At 31.9% G+C, this 24445-nt stretch overlaps 2 protein-coding genes and 1 long non-coding RNA gene across 6 annotated transcripts in view; 1 reads left to right on the top strand and 2 right to left on the bottom strand.

Annotated features, from left to right (window-relative positions):
* Positions 1 to 7038, bottom strand: part of LOC126750730 (protein HBS1) — a 36905-nt gene extending 29867 nt beyond the window's left edge. For 2 of the 3 annotated variants that reach the window (XM_050460444.1, XM_050460453.1), the window contains exons 1-2: positions 6871 to 7038; positions 6428 to 6772 (exon numbers count right to left, since the gene is read on the bottom strand). In XM_050460444.1, the coding sequence (XP_050316401.1) occupies positions 6428 to 6772; positions 6871 to 6913 (388 nt within the window). In that variant the 5' untranslated portion in view covers positions 6914 to 7038. Of the gene's footprint in view, positions 1 to 211; positions 234 to 6427; positions 6773 to 6870 lie in introns of those variants that run through there. The other variant, XM_050436730.1, reaches the window with a different exon arrangement.
* Positions 1462 to 3916, bottom strand: LOC126733452 (uncharacterized). Its single transcript, XR_007659715.1, has 2 exons — positions 3433 to 3916; positions 1462 to 2445 (listed from the first exon to the last, which is right to left on the bottom strand). It is a non-coding gene; the product is annotated as an uncharacterized LOC126733452 (long non-coding RNA).
* A 61-nt stretch (positions 7039 to 7099) lies between the features above and the next one.
* On the top strand, positions 7100 to 19249 carry LOC126733439 (zinc finger protein 62 homolog). 2 transcript variants are annotated; one of them, XM_050436748.1, is made up of 5 exons: positions 7100 to 7405; positions 7460 to 7974; positions 15238 to 15454; positions 15520 to 15711; positions 15771 to 19249. In XM_050436748.1, the coding sequence occupies exons 1-5, from the start codon at positions 7223 to 7225 to the stop codon at positions 15936 to 15938; spliced, it is 1275 nt and encodes a 424-aa protein (XP_050292705.1). In that variant the 5' UTR covers positions 7100 to 7222; the 3' UTR covers positions 15939 to 19249. The 2 variants fall into 2 exon arrangements, with proteins under 2 accessions (XP_050292705.1, XP_050292713.1); XM_050436756.1 differs by having other exon boundaries at positions 7168 to 7405; positions 7467 to 7974.
* Positions 19250 to 24445: the final 5196 nt, after the last annotated feature.

The following is a 24445-nucleotide window of genomic DNA, read 5'->3' as shown; positions in this document are numbered from 1 at the left end:
TATATTAGATTTGTTAGGACTACCACTTTGCTTCTCTTTGGTGGTATCAAATATGCGGGGTATAACAAAGGGCTTTGGACTACTAGATAGTTTGCTCATACTAAAACTAGGTATTTGAAAATTGGTTCGTTCTTTGTTAACAATACTTTCATTATATGGTTTCATGTCTGGATTGATAACTTTACTAAAAAGTAAACAAGTATCATCTTACCTTCCATAAAAACACCAAGAACAGCACATGAAATAGAAAAAAAATTAATGTTAAACATGTATGACATTTTTCATAAAGTTACTTACTATAACTATGTTCAATACAATATATAAGATTTTTACTTCTACTTCTTAGAGGTTTTTTACTTTGTTAAAGGTTGACTGTATCGATGAATGAAATTTAGTATAGTCAGCGTATAGAGGATGAGTCTGGAGGAATGGACCAAACTCCAGGTGAGTATTGTACATACATATGAAAATCATTAAAAAAAAAACTGATATGTTCTTTTGATTCTTTGTTTTTAAATAATAGCATAATTAAAATGTTTTAAATGGTTGACCGCTTCTTATCATGTATGCTGTAGGTACCGATTGTTTGGACCACTTTGCTATTCTGATATGTGTTAGTGTCAGTGTGTTTGACTCGCTTATTTTCGAGTTTCTACGATAAAAGTAGTATAAAATGCCACACATCTATTCAAATTTAGAATATGCAAATACACTTTTTGTTTACGGCTTTTGTAATGGGAATGCTAGAGCTGCTGTTCAAGAATACCGTCGACGATTTCCACACTGAAGAAATTCGAACAAACACGTTTTTATCAGAGTTAACTAACATAAAATTTGAACGAGCCACTCGACAAGGTTTAGAAGCAGTAGACTATCTTGGTAGATGATGTATTCACATTTCACAGAAAAGATAATCAACATGCTCCACAAGCAAGGCCTACAGCACCTACAACCAGAAGATTATGTTATAGGGGCATACAATTTTGTGGTTGGATAAATAATAATCGTCCGGTTGTGTCGCGGATACTTTTTACCATTTTATTAGCAACATTCACCCATGACAGCATCAATAAAGGCGGAAACAGACTATCATCACGTCACGTGAGCTCACGTCATGTTACGTGAGCTCATGGCAGGCGCCAAATATCTGCAGTCAATTTTGCATGTTTAATAATAGGTTAAAGACAGACTATTGTCACCTCACGCAGGTCATGACAAGTTATACGTGATAGCACGGAATCATATCTGCAAATTTACATTTTCGGCACATATGAGGTCACGTATTTAAAGTTTTGTGGAGTGTTTTTCAGATATCTCAGAAGTGTAAAATATGGAAGAAATATTAATTGAAACAGTGAGACAACATGATTGTTTATATAATCACTCATCGCGCGAATATAGGGATCAGCGAGTACGACAGGAGTCCTGGGAAGAAATAGGCAGACAATTAAAAATAACAGGTAATCTCAGATTTTCATTTATTTATTTTAGTTAGGAATAAGTAGTTGTAATAAGTACTCAATTAATCATTTTCGTTGTAAATTCTTCCTCTACGAACCATACCAATTTGCCAAGGCACAGAACCAGTAGATGAATTGAAATATTCTTTAAAAGCCTCTCGAGTTCTGAATGCAGCATTAGCGTGATTTCTCCGTATTCCTTGAATATTTAGGAGGGCTGCTTTTGGAGAACGTAAAGTAGCAAGGTCGGGCTCCATTGATTCTGTACTCAACATATTATGCAGACAACATGCAGCTAGTACAACTTTATCCACGAAGTCTGATTGTATTTCGAAGTGTCTACGAAACACTCTCCAACGAGAGACGAAAATTCCGAAGGCGTTTTCTACAATGCGCCTAGCCCCTAATAACCTATAATTGTATATCTTATTAGGTTTATTTTCCCCCCAAATAAAATCTGCTGTACGGACATAGCAAATAAGTTTTAAGTGGAAATGCTTCATCGCCAAGAATAACATGGGGCTGTGGTAATCCATTTGCTTCGAGGGGAGTATCTCCCGGTACTCCTAATTTTCCGTTTTGAAGCTTCTTACCAATTTTTGATTTCTCAAAAATACCTCCATCGCTATTCCTGCCATAGGATCCAACGTCAATGGCGATAAATTTATAGTCGGCATCAACCAAGGCCAAAAGAACTATTGAATGACTCCCCTTGTAATTGTAATATGTAGAGCCTGCATTGATTGGGCACTGAATATTAACATGCTTACCATCTCTGGCAGCAATGCAATTCGGAAAATCCCATATTTGACTAAATGTAGCCGCAGACTTTTTCCATAACTCTGTCGTTGGCTTAGACATTACAATGGGTTCCAAGTTCTTCCAGATGGCATTACAAACTTCAATGACTATTTCTCGAACTGTGCTAAATCCTAGTCTATAGCTGAAAACCATACTTCTAAATGAATTGCCTGTCGCGAGATGCCTGAAACAAAGAAGGTGATTTTTATTTTAGCGGATAAAGCCAAACAAATGTGGGACAAACTTAGAAGATGCTATAACAATACCAGGAATCGGCGCTTTGCAACCAAAAGTGGTCAGGCTACTAAGAATATTACCCCCTGGAAGTTTGAACAACAAATGGCATTTATTTTGCCTTACCTTGAAGGTCGAAGGTAAAATTTAAATTTCTTATTATAATAATAATAATAACAATAATAATAAAAATACCTTGAGTAAATATGATTCTTTATTATCATACTGACGGCAACTATTCTTCTTTCAAGGACGTGCGGCAATCTGGAGAACGATGTTAATGATGCGGATGATATCCTGGCGTAAAATGATCCCACAATTGACAACGATAATGGAGAATCAGATGTCGAAGAATATCAAGAACAAGTCTCGGAACAAATACATATGAATGAAAATACGGACGCGTTACAAAAACTTAAACAAAAAAGACAACAACATAAACAGGTTAGTAAAAAAATGCTGCGGCAGAAGTAGTTCAAATTATGCAGGAGAATAGCAATCTTAGAAAAAGAAAATACGAAGATAGAGAAAAAAGGGTAGAAGCCAAGAAAGAACAAAACAAATATTCTTTGGAAAATATGGACGAGATCGATTTATTTTTTTTGAGTATGGCAAAAATGACAAAAAAAATATCTAAACCTGAACAAACATTTGTTAAAATACAGGTTAGCAATGAGGTACTTCAAGCCGAACAAAGAACCTGCGAAAGGCGATCATATCACCCTATACCCAGAGTCGTTCCTACACCTTTGAGTTCTACACAGTCATCGTCTACAGTGCAATCAACTTTTTCACCAGAAAATTATCTGGAACACGATGATGAGTATTTATCAAAGTCAAGAAACACATACTGCTTGGAAACAGGACAAGAGCGACAACCGACGCTTTAAGAAATGACCTCGAAAAGATGAAAATGCATTTATTTACTTGAACTTACCTTAAATATACCGCTAATCTCTCTTCAGTACTTATCGCCCTTCAGAATTGGGTATTTTGCTTTTTGATATCTTCTTTAACAAGTCTGTGCAAAAAATCAAATTCTGCTTTGGTAACCCGAAAATACATATGATATCGATCTGGGTGCTCATTCAGCTCTTTAACTAATCTGTGATATTCTCCTAATTCTTCCCTCTGTTTATTTATTTCGTGCACCCACTTCCTTTTTATTCCATCATCAACTATTAAAAATGCAGCCACGTTTTCTAAGTCTTCTTCAAAATCTGAGGAACTGGTTGAGGTCTCACTTTCCATTTTGCAAGACACACAAAAATATAAACAGCGAATTGTATGGTTACAAGTGATATGACATGTTAAATAGTGTGATTATAGGTGTGACGGCATGTGGGGTTTCATGTGACAACACGTGAGCTCACGTGACGTGATGATAGTCTGTTTCCGCCTTAATACTCACAATGTATGGTCACTTAACAGTTTAAAACTAATTTTCAGCCCAAGTTTTCAGTAAATGTGTGCTGTGGTATGGTCTATATTTATTAAATTGACCCACACATTGTAGAAAATCGTCTCACAGGAGAGAACTACTGATTGTATTAATCGAGGAAATTCCTCTAAACATCAGAATGCAAATGTATTATCAGCATGATGGAGCTCTCGCATATTTCTTTCAAGTCAAGCAATATGTGGGCGAAGAGTTTCCAGGACTATGGCCCAATCAGTTTGCCTCCAAGAAGTCCAGACCTCACACCACTTGACTATTGTTTGTGGGGCTGGTTTAAAAATGAGTAAAGTCGAAACTCGGGAGGCCCTAATTCAACGCAGTAGAAATGTGGCAATGTTTATCAAAGAAAGAAATGAATCACTTAGAAAAGCAACAAGGCCTTTTTGCAGGTTAATCTTGATATTATTGGAGATAAAATTTGTTAAAACAGAGCTAGAATTAAAAACATGTTAATGTAGGAAATTTTGTTTGTTTGTAATTACAATATATTTTGAAAGCACATGAGAATCGCATTAGAACATATACTTTTTTTTTTTAATTATTTTCTTGTGTACACTACTCACCTGGAGTTTAGTGAGTCCCTCCCAACTATAATTCTGTATGATACACTAATCTTGGCCCTTGAGGCCATCTTTTATTTTTAGACAGGAGATCTAAACTAAATCTAAATTTTGGTACATTACTGTGAGGGATCTTTTGTAATCAGCTAATCATCTTCTTCACATCAACTCTAATCAACTTTGTATTTATCAACTTGGTCTATAACCAGGTGTATAAATTAAAATACAAACTTTTTTCAAAGATAAAAATATGTATTACAAAAACCCATCTACTAAGTTTTTATAGTATAGAGGGTAGACAAAGTTCAGAAAATTTTAAAACAACAAGCAATTGCTTTTTATACTAGATTTTTGTTTAATCAGAGCATGCATTCATATGCACCTTATTAATAATAACATGTCTTTTCATCAACTGGCAGTTTTAGGTCAAAATTCCAAAAAAAAAATCTCACACTTAAAAATTTCAATTTTTTGAAATGGACAGAAAAAAAGGTTAAGAATGAAACACCAAGATGGATTCCAGTCACAACATCATATTCAAATAATACAAATTTCAAGATTTTATGATGTAATTGCTAATAAAAAAACAAGATCTACTCCTGATTGGATTTAGGCAGTGAGAAAAGTAGTAATGGATGTCAAAATTCACTCAATCACAAATGACAAGGTTATATATCTATCTGTGTAGATTTAAATAATTCTCATATATTATAAAATAGTTTCTTATTTTAAGCATAAACTGATTCCCAAGATTGGATCAGCCTAGGTGTTTACAAATAATTGTTAATGTGATTGAATTAGGCGACAGGGTAATAACAAGACATGTAACAATAATTTTTGCTACATACAACTAACATGTAATGGGAAGAAAGCTTAAGAATACCAATTTCTTATAAGACAAACATATTACAAATTTCTCTCCTTTTAGATAAAGTATAAAGAGATATGTATTACTGAGTCTGCCCACTAAGAGAGAAATTTTAGATTAAATATAACTAAGGTTATATATGATGCTTCTAAAAAAGTTTTTGTTTTACTTATTATATTTTTAATAGAGTAAAAAAAATTAATTTTAATTCCAGTAAAACTTCCAACCTTTAGCAATTTAACCTATTTTAAAGTAATACCATTGATTGAGTATAGTGAACAAGAAAATAGATGTCCATTAAGAGGTTCAAGGTCATTTCGTGATTTCATCATTTATAAAAGACTTGCTGAAAATGGTTGGCCAAGTTGTTTTGAGAAACACAAATTGTATGAGTAATCTTATAAAATACCTTTCTAAAAGCAGTATAATCGGCAAGACCCCTTTTGATTTTTCAAAAGAATCTACAAGAAATGTCTCTACACAAAGTACAAAAATAGAATGAAGGCATTCTCAAAACACTATTGAAAATTTTACCTTGACTGACATTGCAATTCTACAGTTGTGGGTCCTATGTCTATTTCAGATTAAATTAAATTTAAATGAATAATCATAATTTAAAGAGAATAACTACAAAGTAACATGTGAACATAATCAGCAACAGACTATGAGAAATATTCTTTAATTGTTGAAAACCACTTTTATATAAAAAGAAATTCTTTATGGAAACAAATGTGTTACTAAAATATATAAGGTCAATGAAAACTAAAAAGTTGACATGTCAAATGTTGCAAATAAAATCTTTAGCTACCACCATTTATCCTTTTTAAAATCCTTCTACTAATTCAAATCACATTTAAAAATATATATTTTCATAACAATAATTTTAATAATTTTCAGGTACACCTAGAAATTTTGTTGTAAAATGAGAGAATTCATAAAACAAAAAACTATTCTGTTGATCATTTTCATTGCTATTTACATGTATGAAAAATAAGACATCTTAAAAACTATCAAATAATCATGAAAAGTATGATTTAATAGTCACCTTTTTCTTTGTCTCCAATTTTATTTTGATACTTTGGATCCTCCAAAATTGCATTAATAACAAGTTCAACATTATAGTTATGTCTCAACACCAAATTGATCAGTTCACCCCTTGAAACTTTGCTTGGTCCTAAAGTATTCTTTATCTCATCTAAACAAGACTCCAACCTGACCCTGTCTGTGTCAGACAATTCATCAATTGTATCCACCTCAGGAATATCATCTGCGGGTTCTAATCTTGCATCCCTTGAAGTTTCTCTGTTATAAATGAACTGTCGGTTGCTTGGAGAAATGTAGTAATCGTCGTCGATAGAGTGTCCATATATATCGTCGTAACCATCGTATTCTAGTTAAAAATCAAAAGGACTGATTGAAATTCATGCAATATGGTTTTTGCTTAAAATATTGGAACTTAAATTTATATTTTAATTTCACGTCACTTACCATCTTCATAATCCATATTACGGATATCTCTATGCCGAGCCATGGCTCTTAAATAAGTGATTTTTATTAATTTAATTAATGAATAACAGTAAAATAATATATTTTGGATTTTTAATAACAAAAAGTAAATAAATGAAGTGTGGAATATGTCATATGAACCTGATGAGATGAGGAAATTGAATGACAGATTGTCATGAATGACAACTAATCTTTGTTTGATAAGTCAAATTCGTTTTGTTCAAGACTAATAGCAACAGAATACTCTTACCTGATTGGTTAAAGGTCATATGTTTTTTATTTTTATGTTTATTATTGTTTTTAATTAACTTTTCAAACCAATACCGCAGAATTAATGTTTGTTATAATATTACCTCCCGGCAGTGTTAACCTTCTAAATTGTATTTACGACATGGTTGAAAAATGTAGAATATGTATGATAGACCACTCAAGAAATAAATGTAAGAGCATAACAGAAAAACTAAATGAGAATACTAGTAGTATTTTAGAAGCAATAGTAACAATATCTTTAATAGAGGTATAGTTTGTATAAGAACACTATAACTTAGTATTAACAATTAATTATATTTAGATTTTAGATAATGACATGCTACCACAATTCATCTGTGATGAATGTTTCACTACTTTATTAAAATGTCATAATTTTCGAATAAAAATTATTTGCTCAGATAAAGTTTTAAAAGAACAACTGAGTACTTACCCTGCTAAGAAAACCACTAGTCATTATAATGCAAATTCTCCTCAAAATTTCTTAGTTGACAAAGAAATAAAATCAGAATGTAATATAGGATATGAAGAGAATATTCCTACAGTTAAAGAAGCTTCAAAAAAAATAGTTGAAAGAAAGAAAGCAAAGGTAAAAACAGCTATAACAATTGATGGAAAACTGGAATGTACAGAATGTTTGAAAAGCTTTAAAAGGTTGAGCCATTTGGAAGCCCACAATGCCTATAAACACTTGGAGAGAAAATTTGAATGCAAGCTTTGCCACAAAAAGTTTGCTAGAAAATATGACTTATCTTATCACAATAGACTTCATACCGGAGAAAGACCTTTTACATGTGAATTGTGTGGAAAATCATTTGCGTAAGGAAACTAGTCTTATATACATATTTATGAATACCTTATTTAGTAGTTTGCTTTTCTATAGATATCTTGAAAAGATCTTGCAATAAAAAGAAAAATTTCATGTAGTTCCTAAACAAAATTGATGATATGACTTGTTGAGGTAAAATATGGTTGGTTTCGGTATTGTCATTCTCAGGATGCAACAGATTCAGATTTCTTAAATTATTCTTTTCACATGAGAAATAAATCTTTTTGATCCAAATTATAACATAAAGAAGATAATGTTTATTTCTATTTTTTTCAATTTTTTTAATTTAAAAGAGAAAGAACCTGAGAATTTATAGAAAAGAATAACAAAAAAAAAGGAAATATGAAAACCTAAAACAAGATAAAGAAATGTCACATAGAAATATACTCATCTAGACCATTAATACATACCAGAAACCCAATACATAGAACATAATCCCAACAACAGAATACTTGGTTATTGCAACAGTAATAAATATAGTAAACTCTTGTTTATTGCAACTCCCATTTATTACAACTGTCGCCAAATGCTTGCTTCATCCCCACCAAACTGCAGTGTATCATAACTCTGACTAATTAAATACCAAAGTGAAAGTGGAGCGAGTTTTAATTGGTTAAATTAAACCAAGATTTACATAAATAAATGTAGATCATAAAAAAATGAAATATCACATGCAAATTCATATATGTATTTAACAATATGTTTATAATTTTGTATTATTTCATAGAAAACTGATTGTAAAAAAGAACCTAGTTATTTATATCAAAAGCTTACTTTTAGGGATAGTGTACATAGTCGTAGTTTAAGAGATAAAAAATTATTAAACATGCCTCAGCAAAGAACATAATTATTTCAGAGAGGGTTTACCTACAATTCAGTTAGTTTATATAATAAACTGCCTTTGATATTTAAAGAGTACAATTTTAGTTACCCAAGACTAGAATTTAAACAATATTTGTTAGAACTTCATTAATTGAAATATTTTTATATATTTTTATTTATCTTTCATTGATTGGCTGTTAGTCACAATATCTATTTCTGTTTTGGGTTTGTTTTAATTTTATTTTAGTTCGGCGCGATTGGTTAAGTGGAGGAATGGCCACAAGATTAAACTTCGCCAGTTGTGCCCTTCATAGTGTGCACGTAATTATTTTCTAATAATATTGTAATAATAAAGACGTTATTTATTGTAATTATTTGTATTAAAGCTTTATTTTATTAAATTTAATAAAATTAATATGGGTTAGGTTTCGCTAGTTGTGGCGCGGTTAGAGTGCTTTGCGTCGACCAATCAAGTGCGGCAGATATGCTGTGCTGTCGCATTGAAATGAGAGGCAGAGTGGGGGCCCCTCTCGAGTTTTAATAACCAAAAAACATCAGCTTCGGGGACATTGCAATAAATAAGAGTTTACTGTATCAGATATTTATTTTTTTTATTAATTTTAGGCTTAAAAGACCTTGGGATGCCTGTAATGGAGACTTTACATCTTTATAGGTTTTAAGGTTTTCAGCAAACAATAATTATTTAAATATTAAATATTATAGTGACCGCTTGAATATGTCCTCAAATAGGCAGAGAGAATGTTGGTCAATTATAAATGACTTCAGGCATTCTCACAAGAAAGTTTCAGAACCAGAAGTAAGACCAAATAGTTTAAATGATTAGTACTGTAATATTCCTCATTTATTGCTCAAGGATGTGAATACTAATATTGATCCTTTGCATTATATTCGACAAGTGTCAGTTCAAAATTCTTTTTTCTTTTATCCTGTTAGCCTAACTGATGTTAGAGATGCAATTAAAAGCTTAAAAAACCATAAATCAGCTGGAGCTGATGGAATATCATCAAAATTACTACTCCTTTTGCCTGACTCAGCATTGAATGCCTTAGCTTCTGCCATAAACAATTCCTTTTATAATGGCATCTTTCCAGCATGTTTGAAGGAGGCAGTGGTTATCCCTCTTTATAAGAGTGGAGATGTGAGTGAGCCTTGTAATTTCCGTCCAATTTCTATATTATCTACCCTCTCCAAGATAGTTGAAAAACTTGCAAAAATCAGAATTTTATCTTTTTTGCAACATAATTGCATTTTATCTGCAAATCAGTTTGGATTTCAAACGGGAAAAGGGACTCATGACGCTGTTTTCGGCTTTTTGGAGAGTGTCTATGTGTCCTTAAATTCTAGAGAGTCCGCGGCGGCAGTGTTTTGCGATTTATCCAAGGCATTTGATTGTGTAGATGATGGAATACTGCTGTCTAAGCTCAATGATTATGGCTTTTTTAAGGATCTTAAGATTTTATCGGAGTGGTGTGCTGCAAACAGGCTTGTATTTAATGTGGGCAAAACCTTTATTATGGGATTTAAGTGTGACGTTCAGGGCCTTATGTTTAGTGAAAACTCCCCCTTGCAAAACAAAGAAAGCTGTAAGTTCCTTGGTATTACCATTGATGGTCGCCTTCGCTTCGAAGATCATATCCTAAATCTTGCATCAAAATTATCCTCTGGATGCTTTGCAGTAAGAATGGCGGGGCATGAGCTGGGTGGGGTGGTTGCACGTTCAGTGTACTTTTCTCTTATTGAGTCCCACCTTCGTTATGGCTTGCCTTTTTGGGGTTTAAGCAACAAGGGATTATTAAACATAATTTTTGTGATTCAAAAAAAGGCAGTTAGATACCTATGTTCTGCTGGGTTAAGAGAATCTTGTAAACCTCTCTTTATATCTCAAAAAATCCTAACTCTTTTTTCTCTTTTTATCTTAGAAACAGCTACTCTTATTCATAAATGTCCTAAACCTCCCTCTAACACTGGTCATATGACTAGCCAGGTTAACGATTTTCCCTTACCAATCCCTACATCCTCCCTCACCAAGAACTCACTTATATACCTTAGCAAAAAAATTTACAACCATGTTCCTCTATGTATCAGACAAATTTTAGAAGTTAAGAGATTCAAAAAGGAATTAAAATCACTTTTATTATCCAGGGCATATTATAGCCTTGACGATTTTTTTAATGATACCTTTTAACCTGTGTTCTGACATCATTTTAGTGTTTTAGTTTTGTTTCCTGTTAAATAATTTAATTTAGTTCTTCTAAATTCTGTTTTATTGACAGCTTTACTTATTTTTTAATGAAATTTATCAAAAAGATGCTTTTTTTTTCTCAATCTGTTTTGTTATGATTAATTTTGGTAATGTGTGTAAATTTTATGGTTAAGTGTTTTAGATGTTATGTTTGTTTGAAATTTGAAATTTAAAGTGAATTTGGAATTTTTTAGTTTTTAGGATGCTTGTACACAAGATGTTGTTGTCTTACGTAATAAATCACATTTTCTTTCTTTTCTTCTTTCAATAAGAAATTATAGCGATGAATGATGCTGCATAGTATATCATTCATAAAAAGATTGAATAAAATGAGACCAGTGTGGCACCAGAGAGAAAGCATAAACTTCATGTGAAATAAAGTTATTAATTTGTACAAATTAAGTGCAATTTGATAAAAAGTTATTAATTCATTACGCGTAAGCTTATACCTAACTCATAGCTAATGACTTGCTAGTAATATGCTCATAACTTACTCTGTTGAACGCATTTGAGCAATCAGTGTAAATATTATCCACCTGACAATATTTCTCAAAGGTGCCCAACAGACAATAATGAAGGGTAAGCAAATTAGTTATGGTTGATTGACCCATAACAAACTCATGCTGTTCATCCACAATTATATTATCTATGAAAAAAGACTATCAAATAATTTCAAAATCTCAGAGTGAGTACTTATGCCTCTATCATTAGCAACATCCTTTCTGTACCTAATTTTATACAGATGAGTTCAGAAGCTTTTTTCCCAGAAATCAGGAAAATCACTAGAGGGCAAGGAGAAACTGGTGATGTACTAATGTAATGGCTTTTTAGAGCGCCAACGCATTTCTTTCAGACCATCATGACCTAGAAATACGTTGTCTTGGGCTATCATACACCTCGATTAAAGAAGTCAGTTCAGAGTTGAAATTAAGCTTATGCTTAAGTGAAGAGCAAACAGATTACCTATGTCTTGATCTTATCACCTTAAACTTATTAACTATGTCTTGACCTTAAATATATCATCCTATTGGGCGAGGAGTTTAAATTATGTAAGGTTACATGTCTCCAAAAGTTTTCCAGATGTTGTGTTACATCATTGTTATTTTGAGACAAGTATATCTGATAACACTTATTACTTGAAGTATTCTATTATATCCCGAAGTAATATGCATATGTTTTATATATTTAACAATTTTTAGCCATTTTTCAGCTTCTTCAGCAGATTAACAGAAAATCTCTTCCGCTGATCATATACAGTGAGGGACAAAAATATTGGCACACCATAATTGTATAAAGTAATTTATTAATGTTTACTATATTTATGTAACCCAATAATAACTATCTAACTAAAAGCATATAAAAGATTTAGTACAATAATAATAATGAAAAATAAAACAGATTTTCTTAAACATAACGAGAGCATAACAAAAAAATATAAATTACATTCTATTTAAAATGGACATAACTATTGGCACACCAAATAAAAATAAAATTCAATCACAGTTCTAATATTTTGTAGGACCTCCTTTTCTTTTTATAATATGAGTGAGCCTCCTTTTCATTGAATGGACCAGCTTTTGCGTATAGGAAGGCTCAAAACTATTCCATTCTTGCAGCAAAACACGTTTAAGCTCTTCCCTACTGAAAATATGGTGTTTCCTTATTCATTTTCCTAGCTCACTCCAAAGATTTTCGATCGGGTTGACATCTGGAGATTGAGGAGGTGTATTTAAAGTATGAGGGACATTAAACGCAATCCACTGCTTGACTATATAGGCTGTATGTTTCGGATCGTTGTCCTGTTAAAAGTAATAATCATTTGCCAAATTAAGTTTTTCCGCACTAGCTCTTAAGTTTTTTTTTAGAATATTTAGATATACATTTTTGTCCATAATACCATATATAAAAACCAGATTTCCGATCCCTCCCGATGACATACAGCCCCCACACTAGTACACTACCACCACCATGTCTTATGCAGATTTTGTGCATCTAGTTCACAATTGGGCTTCCTCCACACAGTCACTTTCCCATCTGAATGAAAAATGTTGAATTTGCTTTCATCAGAGAATATTACTTTGTCCCAAAATATATTATCTTGATGAAAGTGTGCATTCGCAAATTCAAGACGCTTTTTTTGGTTAACCTTATTAATAAATGGTTTATTCCGAGCTACTCTGGCACTATATCCAGCCCTATGAAGAACTCTTCGTACTGTTTTTGAGCTCACGTTGATGCTAACTTCTTCTGTCAATATAGCCGCAATGTCAGAAGCGCTAGTTGAAGGATGTTGCTTAATTTTATTCACAATTTTTCTTTCTTGCCTCTCCGTTAACTTTGGCGGACGTCCAGTTCTAGGCTTATTTTTGAAAATTTCTGCAGTTTCAAATCTTTTTAAGACACTACGCAGAGTAAATCGACTTTTCTTCACAATTTGGGCAATCGCTGAATACGATTTACCCTCTTTTCGCTGCTGTACAATTATTTTTCGCTCGGATTCCGTCGTTTCTTGGCCTTTGCGACCCATATTTGCAATGTATGCACTTAAAATAAGCACTAAACCTAAAGAAATATTTTACTTCATATAAATATTCTGTTAAAGAATGTAAAAAAACTGCTTCAAAATTCTCACATACAAGGCACCTATTTTTAAACGCTTTGTAAACATGTGTGCCAATACTTTTGTCCATGGGATTTTTGATAGAATTTTAATATGGGTTCTTTTGTAAAGCCTTTATTTATTAAATTTGTATTAAATATTAAGAAACGAATGCTCTTGGGTATACACTTTAAATTAGAAAATATTTAAATGTAATAGGTCTGGTAGCTTAAGAGGACAGATACGAATTTTAATAAAAATCAACATGTGCCAATACTTTTGTCTCTTACTGTAGTTGCTAGTCACCAAAAATAAAAATAAATCTGTTTTTTTTTTAATACTAAAGAAAACTCCTAAAAAGAAATCTAGTATGGCCCAATAGTCACATTTTTTCTCATCTGTTATTTTATTTTGATATTTTGAATGTTCCTAATAATAACAAGCTTATCATTATTGTTATACCTCAAAACTAAATTAATCAGTTCAACAATTGAATCTTTGATTGGTCCCAAATTGTTTATTTTATAACAAGATCTGAAATTTAAAAAAACATATCCGAAATATTAGTCTATAACATTCTAAATAATGCTATAAGGCTTAAATAACTACATAACCATACATTACTTATCTGTGTCTTAAAATAAACTTTATCTCTCTTATGAAGATAATAAAAAGCAGGTAAACAACCATTTACTTGCTTTTTATTTGTCTTTATAATTTTATACTGGTCTATTTGAAAACAATGGCTCGTTTTCTGAATTTATCTAGCCTGCCAATCTAATAATTATAAACTAAAGCAATTTTATTAAGAGGAATCTAAATGTGTTGCGACCTGAGTTAATCAGTTCAACAATTGAATCTTTGATTGGTCCCAAATTGTTTATTTTATAACAAGATCTGAAATTTAAAAAAACATATCCGAAATATTAGTCTATAACATTCTAAATAATGCTATAAGGCTGAAATAACTACATAACCATACATTACTTATCTGTGTCTTAAAATAAACTTTATCTCTCTTATGAAGATAATAAAAAGCAGGTAAACAACCATTTACTTGCTTTTTATTTGTCTTTATAATTTTATACTGGTCTATTTGAAAACAATGGCTCGTTTTCTGAATTTATCTAGCCTGCCAATCTAATAATTATAAACTAAAGCAATTTTATTAAGAGGAATCTAAATGTGTTGCGACCTGAGGAGCATACAATATATTGTTGAAATAATGATGTTAATTAAAAATTAAATCTATGTGCTCCTCCATTGAAAAAAGTATATTCCACTTGAAAAACTATTTTTTGACTCGCAATATTAAACAAGTATCATCAAACCTGCCACTTGAGTGGTACTTAAATTGTTTGTCAATATTACACAAATTTCCCATACTAGAGATTTTTATAATAATTCAATACCTTAAATAGAGTGAGGAATTCAATACAAATAGTATTTATAATAATTTATTCATTCATAATTAAAAAAAATTACAATAATTCTTTTGAAAAACATGGTATTTTATAATAATAAATGTAAAATAATATAACAATAAAATCTGGACATATATTGTTTTAGTTCGCCTGGTTATTTTTTAATACACAAGAAACTCCACAAAGGGGATAAGAAAGCGATTTGCACAATCTGTCAGCATAGATTTATAAATACTGACCAGTTACAAATTCATACAAGGCAAAGACATACAGGGGAAAGACCTTACATGTGTGAGTTATGTAGCCATGCATTTACTAGTAGCAGTGCCTTATCGAGACACAAAAATGATGTGCATAATGAGGTATTTATCAATTTCCTCCTCTACAATTTTTTTTTTTAAATGTTCTTAATTAGATATCTTTTCAGAAAGTAAACTGTTCCATTTGCAACAGATTTTATAGTAAAAGAGTATTAAAAGATCATATAAAAAGACATAAAGAAAAAGATGATGGCGTTAAGAGGTACATATGTAGCCAATGTGGTAAAGGATTTACCTGTGCTACTAGCAGAAAGAGGCATATGGTCGTTCATAGTGGTGAAAAACCTTTTAAATGTGAGGTTAGTTCATTTTATATGATATATTAATTATAGCAACTTATATGTGACACTTTTTCTAGGTATGTGAAAAAAGTTTTAATCAAAGGTCCACCCTTCAGACTCATATGCGTATACACTCACAAATAAGGCCTTTTGGCTGTGATATTTGCAGTAAAAGTTTTAAGTTTAAACACCATTTAAAATTGCACTATGAAAAATTCCACAAAGGGGAAGAATTTATTGAATAAATTTAAAACATTTATTATAAATTTTATTAGTTTGAAGAACTTACCGGGATATAAAGTTATAGTCCTTTTACGAGTATTAAAAATAATAGGAATCTGTAGGTTTCTACAAACAACACATTGCACTATATGTTCTGTTAACCCTTGTATACTATTTACGTTTTTTATGTAATTTTTTTTTAACCCTTTCAAGACAGATTTTTAGTTTTTTCATGAAAAGCATAATTTACATATTGATTTCATATTTCAAAAGTAAAAGGTTCTTAGAGATGTTTGTAATTATTTCAAATTTTTTTTCAAACGCGTTAATTTTTTTTAGTGTGCATGGGACATATCGTCTCATCAGTCCATTCCGTTGGGACAATATGTCCCACCAGCTCTGAAATAAAAGACATACATAAGTAGAACAAATAGTTTTTATCAAAATATTGCATAATTTCACATATGGAAAGGGGTAAAACAGTCATTGCATAGAGGCACACTACATACCCTGCAAACAGTTCTTGTGCGTTTCTCCACCTTGGTTTGTGAACATCTTATACACCTTCTCCGTTTCTGCTCGACAATCCGCATATGGTCGCCAACATTTACCATAGTTTTTTGTCGCTTTGATGGTCGTCCGGTAGTTGAACGCCTCTTCACACCGGCTTTGCTTTTCCCTTGGTCAATTAGGCTTTCGGCTAGGGCTATCAAGAATTCCGAAAATGGTATCTTCTTACGTCTAATTTCATTGTAAATAATGAATGAGTTTACGGCTGTTATCATTAAAAATTTGTAGAAAACTTTTTTCCACCACTTGGTAGACTTGCGGTCGAATTCATAAAGGCCAGCTAAATGATCGGTCAAATCGACGCCTCCCATATACTTGTTGTAAAAGGAGATTATCTCGGGACATTCGACAGTAAGTTTTTGGCCGTCCTTTTGTTTTCGGTCAACAAATGTACGCTGATCCCCATGACAGTTACTAATTGCCAATACTTCTTTGGTATCCTGCCATCTAGTAAAGGTTATCCCATCATTCGTGCATAAAAATGTTGCTTCACTTTTTTCTAATTTATCCTGACTTTTTGGTATATTTTTTTCGCGTACCAATACAGGTTCCTACTGCAGCATATGACAGTGTTTTCATCAATGTCACCGATGTAAAAAATCGGTCGAAACAGATCACAACATCAGATTTCATTATTGAGCTGGTGAGTTTTCTAACAACCCTTTCCCCTACTATTCCATCTGCTTGTCCATCCTGCTTTCCACTATATACATCGAGGTCATATACATAACCGCTAAGAGAGTCGCTTCTTACCAATAACTTTATTCCTCGTTTGATAGGCTTCAATGGCAAATACTGCTTTAGACTCGATCTCCCTTTTGGATATTAGTAGTTTATAACGGTCACGTGATATTGCATTTTTTATTGCAGTATTACCCATGGAGGTATGCTTTGACCAATAGCAACTCAAACTTGGAAGCGTGTTGTAAGCCATTACAATCATAACACCAGTCAACATCATAATTTCAGAAGGATCAGTTTGCTTAACTTTTTTTTTAGTTTTATTTCCAAAATTGTTAATCTTTCATTAGTACACTGAGATATAAATATAAGTATATGTATAAGCTTTTTGGAAATAACTTTAGAAAAATATCAATCTCCGTAGACTGACTATTTATAGAGCTCAAGAGAATTTCGGTATTCCTTGCAATAGGAAGTTATATCCTTGGGGTATAGTTATATATATATATTATGTTGTCTGATGTAGATGAAGTTGAAGGCCCTGTTTGAGGACTTGCTGATGCATTTGGGATGTCGGACATAACTGTATCTGGTATATTATTATCAAAAAAATCCCCGTTACCTTCAGTCTCGATGACGCTTTCATCAGAACTTAAAGACTGGTTATCGCCTTTAGATGCAGACTCACTTTCGCAGGTCCAGTCTGGATATTCATCCTCACTATTGTGATAGGGATCAGTATCGCTGTCTTTTTTCCACGGCGATTGCCTCTAGCTCCTTTTGAGTTAATTTTCCCTTACTCATTCTGAAAAGAAAAAAAACATGTTCACGCCTACTGGGATAAATAATCCCACCAAAGTAGCCTGCTGGGATATAACGTCCCACGAAAAAAAAATGATTCATATTGCCTCAGCCAAAACGTTAAATATGATGCTAACATTAGACATACTACTATAGAGGTACTACATGACACAGTAGGGTCATGACCACATGAATTGTTTTATTTGTAAACAAACAACGGCTAAATGACCCTGGGCGTTAAAAAGACTGAACTGGCGTGAACCTTATTTGGGATCACATTTCCCACTAGTCTAAATCAAATCTGCCTTGGGATGTATTGTCCCGTTAGTCTCGAAAGGGTTAACAAGAAAGTTCATGTTCACATTTCATCCAGCACATATACATCAGTGTACCATCTGTGTTAAATAAGTGATCATTTTTTTAGTTTGCAAACTATTAAAACATTGGCACTAGCTTTAGAATTCAATGTATTATATACTGAGAGTTCATACTTTTTTTTCGTTAATTCTACAATCATTTTCTAAAATTTAAAAATCATCAAGCTAGAGGCCTATCTTTTTTAAATATTTCATTAGGGTAGAATGACTTAATTTGTTTATATTTATATATGCTTAATACTTGCTTTAATCAAGGTTATTATTATTAAACGGAAAATTTTGTATACTAAGGTAGATTGAGATTATATTTTAAGAATAACTAAAGAAACATTTACTGTAATTATCAGTTTTAATATTACTTTAAATATGCGAGAACAATTGTGCACGAAAATCTATTTTTAATGTGACATAGCTTTTACTTTCAAAATGTTTCATTCAATTTTGAGCCTCATAGGAAAGGTTTTAGGTATGTCTATAAATATTCTTGTACTTTAAAAAATGCAAGTTTCATTTTTTGTTTGATTTGGGATAATCTATTTGGGACTATGGTTTTGTAGTAAGCTATAAATTTTGGTTTTTAAGTAGTCGTAATTTATTTTGTTTAATTCGTGCACAAGACCATAATAGGTAACTAGCATAACGTTATTAGTGGTTAGTTGTAAATGGTTTTTTCACAATAACGATATAATTATGCCAAGATATTTTATGGATGAGTTTACAAAAATATACGGTAATATTTGTTGTGGGTCTGTTTATTTCTTTTTCATTCCACTATATCCTTAAGTGTCCAGTGTCCTAAATTAATAATATTCCCAATTATTTTTCATGCCAATCCATGTTACGTAAAGCTAATAGGATAGGCAATTTAATTGAAACATTTCATTGTTTCTGAAAATGTTTTGTAAAATTGAAGCTTGGTTGACCTTAAGACTTATTGACTTATTGACCTTAATGATAGTCAATCTGCATGTACTTTTTCTATAACTTATTGTAAGCAAGACTTTTTTATGTTTTCGTCGTTTAATTAATATAACTTTTTAGCCTCAGGGTTTAGTTATACTGGTTGAGGAATTGAAGATTACGCATTATCCAAAATAATGACAACACCGCTTCATCTCGTCGAAGAGCAGCCGCGTCCGGTCGTCTGTACGCATCACAGCATATAAGGCATAAGCATATGTTATTATATACTGTGTACGCATTATCTGTTTTTATTTTTACAAAACAGTTAAAATATAGACATGCTTCATTTTGCTGTCTGACTGCACGCTGCATTGTTGAATTTTAAAGTGCTATTATTTTTTGTGAACTCATAAAGCTATTTTCACTCATTCCGCAAGAGTTCAAATTATTAAATGATTTTATGGGTGCAATTTGGCAATACCAATGTACCTACTATGTCGGGATTTGTTTTCAATTACATTTAAAAATGTGTATATTTCTTGGAATTTTGAGGTATCTTTTTGTCTTCAATATTGTCATAAATGCGAAATTAATAAATTCATTAATATATTAAATGTTGATGTTAACAAATGTGTGGGTCAAGGCTACGATGGATGTGCTACAATGGCGGGAAAAGATGGTGGTGTCCAAAAAATATTAAGAGAAACATACAAGAAGGGTCTATATTTTCACTGCGCCTCCCACAAACTAAACCTTGTTGTGAATGATCTGAACAAAGTTCCTGAGATCCGTAACTGCATTGGAACTGTCAAAGATACTATTAATTTTTTCAGGGAATCAGTTTTGCGTCGAAAATATGCACCAAAAATTCCATTGCTCTGCGAAACAAGGTGGTCCCAAAAATATAAAAGTATTGCATTATTTAAGAAACATTTTATCGAAACTGTTAAAGGTTTAGAGCAGCTTTCTCAAGAAGGAAATTCTGGTACTCGAACGGCAGCTTTCCAACTATTATCTGCGGTTGGTCAAACTTCATTCATATTATCCACGTCATGGAAGTTAGCAACAGAATCAGAAACGAAAATCAAATTTTTACAGTCGCCCAGATGAGTTCTGCACGCAATCTATTTTTTTGCATATTTAAGGATTAAGTCTGATTTTAAACATTTAAAATAAAGTTAAGAGAAAGACTATAATTACATATAGACAAAAAAGTGTAGATTTGATTTTTTTTTCGGTATAAAAGATAAATGTTTGTTAAATAATAAATAACGTAAAAAAATCACAGTAATTGTTAAAAATTTTGTTACACCTTGAAACTTGGTGTATAAATAAAAGATAATAAAATACATGATATATCTTAGAGACACACGTTTTTTCAGGGGATGAAGGGGTGTAAGCCACCCCCAAATAGTTTAAAAAATCGTAGTAATTAGTAATAATTTTGTTACACCTTGAAACTTGGTGTATAAATAAAAGGTAATAAAATACACCATATATCTCAGATACACACGTTTTTTCAGGGGATGAAGGGGTGTAAGCCACCCCCAAATAACTTAAAAAATCGTAGTAATTAGTAATAATTTTGTTACACCTTGAAACTTGGTGTATAAATAAAAGGTAATAAAATACACCATATATCTCAGAGACACACGTTTTTTCAGGGGATGAAGGGGTGTAAGCCACCCCCAAATAGTTTAAAAAATCGTAGTAATTAGTAATAATTTTGTTACACCTTGAAACTTGGTGTATAAATAAAAGGTAATAAAATACACCATATATCTCAGACACACACGTTTTTTCAGGGGATGAAGGGGTGTAAGCCACCCCCAAATAACTTAAAAAATCGTAGTAATTAGTAATAATTTTGTTACACCTTCAAACTTGGTGTATAGATAAAAGGTAATAAAATATACCATATATCTCAGAGACACACGTTTTTTCAGGGGATGAAGGGGTGTAAGCCACCCCCAAATAGTTTAAAAAATCGTAGTAATTAGTAATAATTTTGTTACACCTTCAAACTTGGTGTATAAATAAAAGATAATAAAATACATGATATATCTCAGAGACACACGTTTTTTCAGGGGATGAAGGGGTGTAAGCCACCCCCAAATAACTTAAAAAATCGTAGTAATTAATAATTTTGTTACACCTTGAAACTCAATGTATAAATAAAAGGTAATAAAATATACCATATATCTCAGAGACACACGTTTTTTCAGGGGATGAAGGGGTGTAAGCCACCCCCAAATAGTTTAAAAAATTGTAGTAATTAGTAATAATTTTGTTACACCTTGAAACTTGGTGTATAAATAAAAGGTAATAAAATACACCATATATCTCAGACACACACGTCTTTTCAGGGGATGAAGGGGTGTAAGCCACCCCCAAATAGTTTAAAAAATCGTAGTAATTAGTAATAATTTTGTTACACCTTGAAACTCGGTGTATAAATAAAAGGTAATAAAATATACCATATATCTCAGAGACACACGTTTTTTCAGGGGATGAAGGGGTGTACGCCACCCCCAAATAACTTAAAAAATCGTAGTAATTAGTAATAATTTTGTTACACCTTGAAACTAGGTGTATAAATAAAAGGTAATAAAATATACCATATATCTCAGACACACACGTTTTTTCAGGGGATGAAGGGGTGTAAGCCACCCCCAAATAGTTTAAAAAATCGTAGTAATTAGTAATAATTTTGTTACACCTTGAAACTCGGTGTATAAATAAAAGGTAATAAAATATACCATATATCTCAGAGACACACGTTTTTTCAGGGGATGAAGGGGTGTAAGCCACCCCCAAATAGTTTAAAAAATCGTAGTAATTAGTAATAATTTTGTTACACCTTGAAACTCGGTGTATAAATAAAAGGTAATAAAATATACCATATATCTCAGAGACACACGTTTTTTCAGGGGATGAAGGGGTGTAAGCCACCCCCAAATAGTTTAAAAAAATTGTAGTAATTAGTAATAATTTTGTTACACCTTGAAACTCGGTGTATAAATAAAAGGTAATAAAATACACCATATATCTTAGACACACACGTTTTTTCAGGGGATGAAGGGGTGTAAGCCACCCCCAAATAGTTTAAAAAATCGTAGTAATTAGTAATAATTTTGTTACACCTTGAAACTCGGTGTATAAATAAAAGGTAATAAAATACACCATATATCTTAGACACACACGTTTTTTCAGGGGATGAAGGGGTGTAAGCCACCCCCAAATAGTTTAAAAAATCGTAGTAATTAGTAATAATTTTGTTACACCTTGAAACTCGGTGTATAAATAAAAGGTAATAAAATACACCATATATCTCAGACACACACGTTTTTTCAGGGGATTAAGGGGTGTAAGCCACCCCCAAATAGTTTAAAAAATCGTAGTAATTAGTAATAATTTTGTTACACCTTGAAACTCGGTGTTTAAATAAAAGGTAATAAAATATACCATATATCTCAGAGACACACGTTTTTTCAGGGGATGAAGGGGTGTAAGCCACCCCCAAATAGTTTAAAAAATCGTAGTAATTAGTAATAATTTTGTTACACCTTGAAACTTGGTGTATAAATAAAAGGTAATAAAATACACCATATATCTCAGAGACACACGTTTTTTCAGGGGATGAAGGGGTGTAAGCCACCCCCAAATAGTTTAAAAAATTGTAGTAATTAGTAATAATTTTGTTACACCTTGAAACTTGGTGTATAAATAAAAGGTAATAAAATACACCATATATCTCAGAGACACACGTTTTTTCAGGGGATGAAGGGGTGTAAGCCACCCCCAAATAGTTTAAAAAATTGTAGTAATTAGTAATAATTTTGTTACACCTTGAAACTTGGTGTATAAATAAAAGATAATAAAATACATCATATATCTCAGAGACACACGTTTTTTCAGGGGATGAAGGGGTGTAAGCCACCCCCAAATAGTTTAAAAAATCGTAGTAATTAGTAATAATTTTGTTACACCTTGAAACTTGGTGCATAAATAAAAGATAATAAAATATACCATATATCTCAGAGACACACGTTTTTTCAGGGGATGAAGGGGTGTAAGCCACCCCCAAATAGTTTAAAAAATCGTAGTAATTAGTAATAATTTTGTTACACCTTGAAACTTGGTGCATAAATAAAAGATAATAAAATACATAATATATCTTAGAGACACACGTTTTTTCAGGGGATGAAGGGGTGTAAGCCACCCCCAAATAGTTTAAAAAATTGTAGTAATTAGTAATAATTTTGTTACACCTTCAAACTTGGTGTATAAATAAAAGATAATAAAATACACCATATATCTCAGAGACACACGTTTTTTCAGGGGATGAAGGGGTGTAAGCCACCCCCAAATAGTTTAAAAAATTGTAGTAATTAGTAATAATTTTGTTACACCTTCAAACTTGGTGTATAAATAAAAGATAATAAAATACATGATATATCTTAAAAACACACGTTTTTTTAGGGGATGAAGGGGTGTAAGCCACCCCCAAATAGTTTAAAAAATCGTAGTAATTAGTAATAATTTTGTTACACCTTGAAACTTGGTGTATAAATAAAAGGTAATAAAATATACCATATATCTCAGAGACACACGTTTTTTCAGGGGATGAAGGGGTGTAAGCCACCCCCAAATATATTAAAAAATCGTAGTAATTAGTAATAATTTTGTTACACCTTCAAACTTGGACTTGCTCTTGGAGAACAACTATGAATATTTGCAATTTCATATTAGATAAAAACTCTCCTATTTTCAAAATATATAATTCATTTCCACGTTTTTTCGGTCTTCCTGGGATACCTGCCATTATAACTGAAATTGTGTGATTAACTGACTTGACACACAGAATATAACGATTACACTTAAAAATTTTCTCTTTATTTAAGCTTAAATATTAAACTTCAATAAAAACCTTGTAAATTAAAATATTATTTAATAAAGTGATTGTATATATTCAAAAGCCGACTTAGATTAATTATTATATAAATCCGGCTTAAGTTAGTCTTGACCGTCCTAAGTCCAAAATTTTGATATATTATTTGGACTCCTGGTCGTCGGTATATTAACATTCACCGTCTTCTCGAAGCAAAATGCATCTAATGGGGGCAATGTATAAATAGCGGCGACGCCTTGCAATCGGGTTTTTGCTTCTCGATCTCGACTAGAGAACCGTCCGCTTA

This window comes from Anthonomus grandis, chromosome 1, assembly GCF_022605725.1.
Source record: "Anthonomus grandis grandis chromosome 1, icAntGran1.3, whole genome shotgun sequence".
NCBI lineage: Eukaryota > Metazoa > Arthropoda > Insecta > Coleoptera > Curculionidae > Anthonomus > Anthonomus grandis.
Note: the sequence above shows the minus strand (reverse complement) of the source record. Positions and strands in the feature narration are given on the sequence as shown.

Coding starts and splice junctions, on each gene's coding strand:
- LOC126733439 (XM_050436748.1), top strand. CDS start 7,223: ATGTTTGTTATAATATTACCTCCCGGCAGTGTTAACCTTCTAAATTGT. Junction 7,975..15,237: donor TTGTGTGGAAAATCATTTGC/GTAAGGAAACTA, acceptor ATATTGTTTTAG/TTCGCCTGGTTATTTTTTAA. Junction 15,455..15,519: donor AAAATGATGTGCATAATGAG/GTATTTATCAAT, acceptor ATATCTTTTCAG/AAAGTAAACTGTTCCATTTG.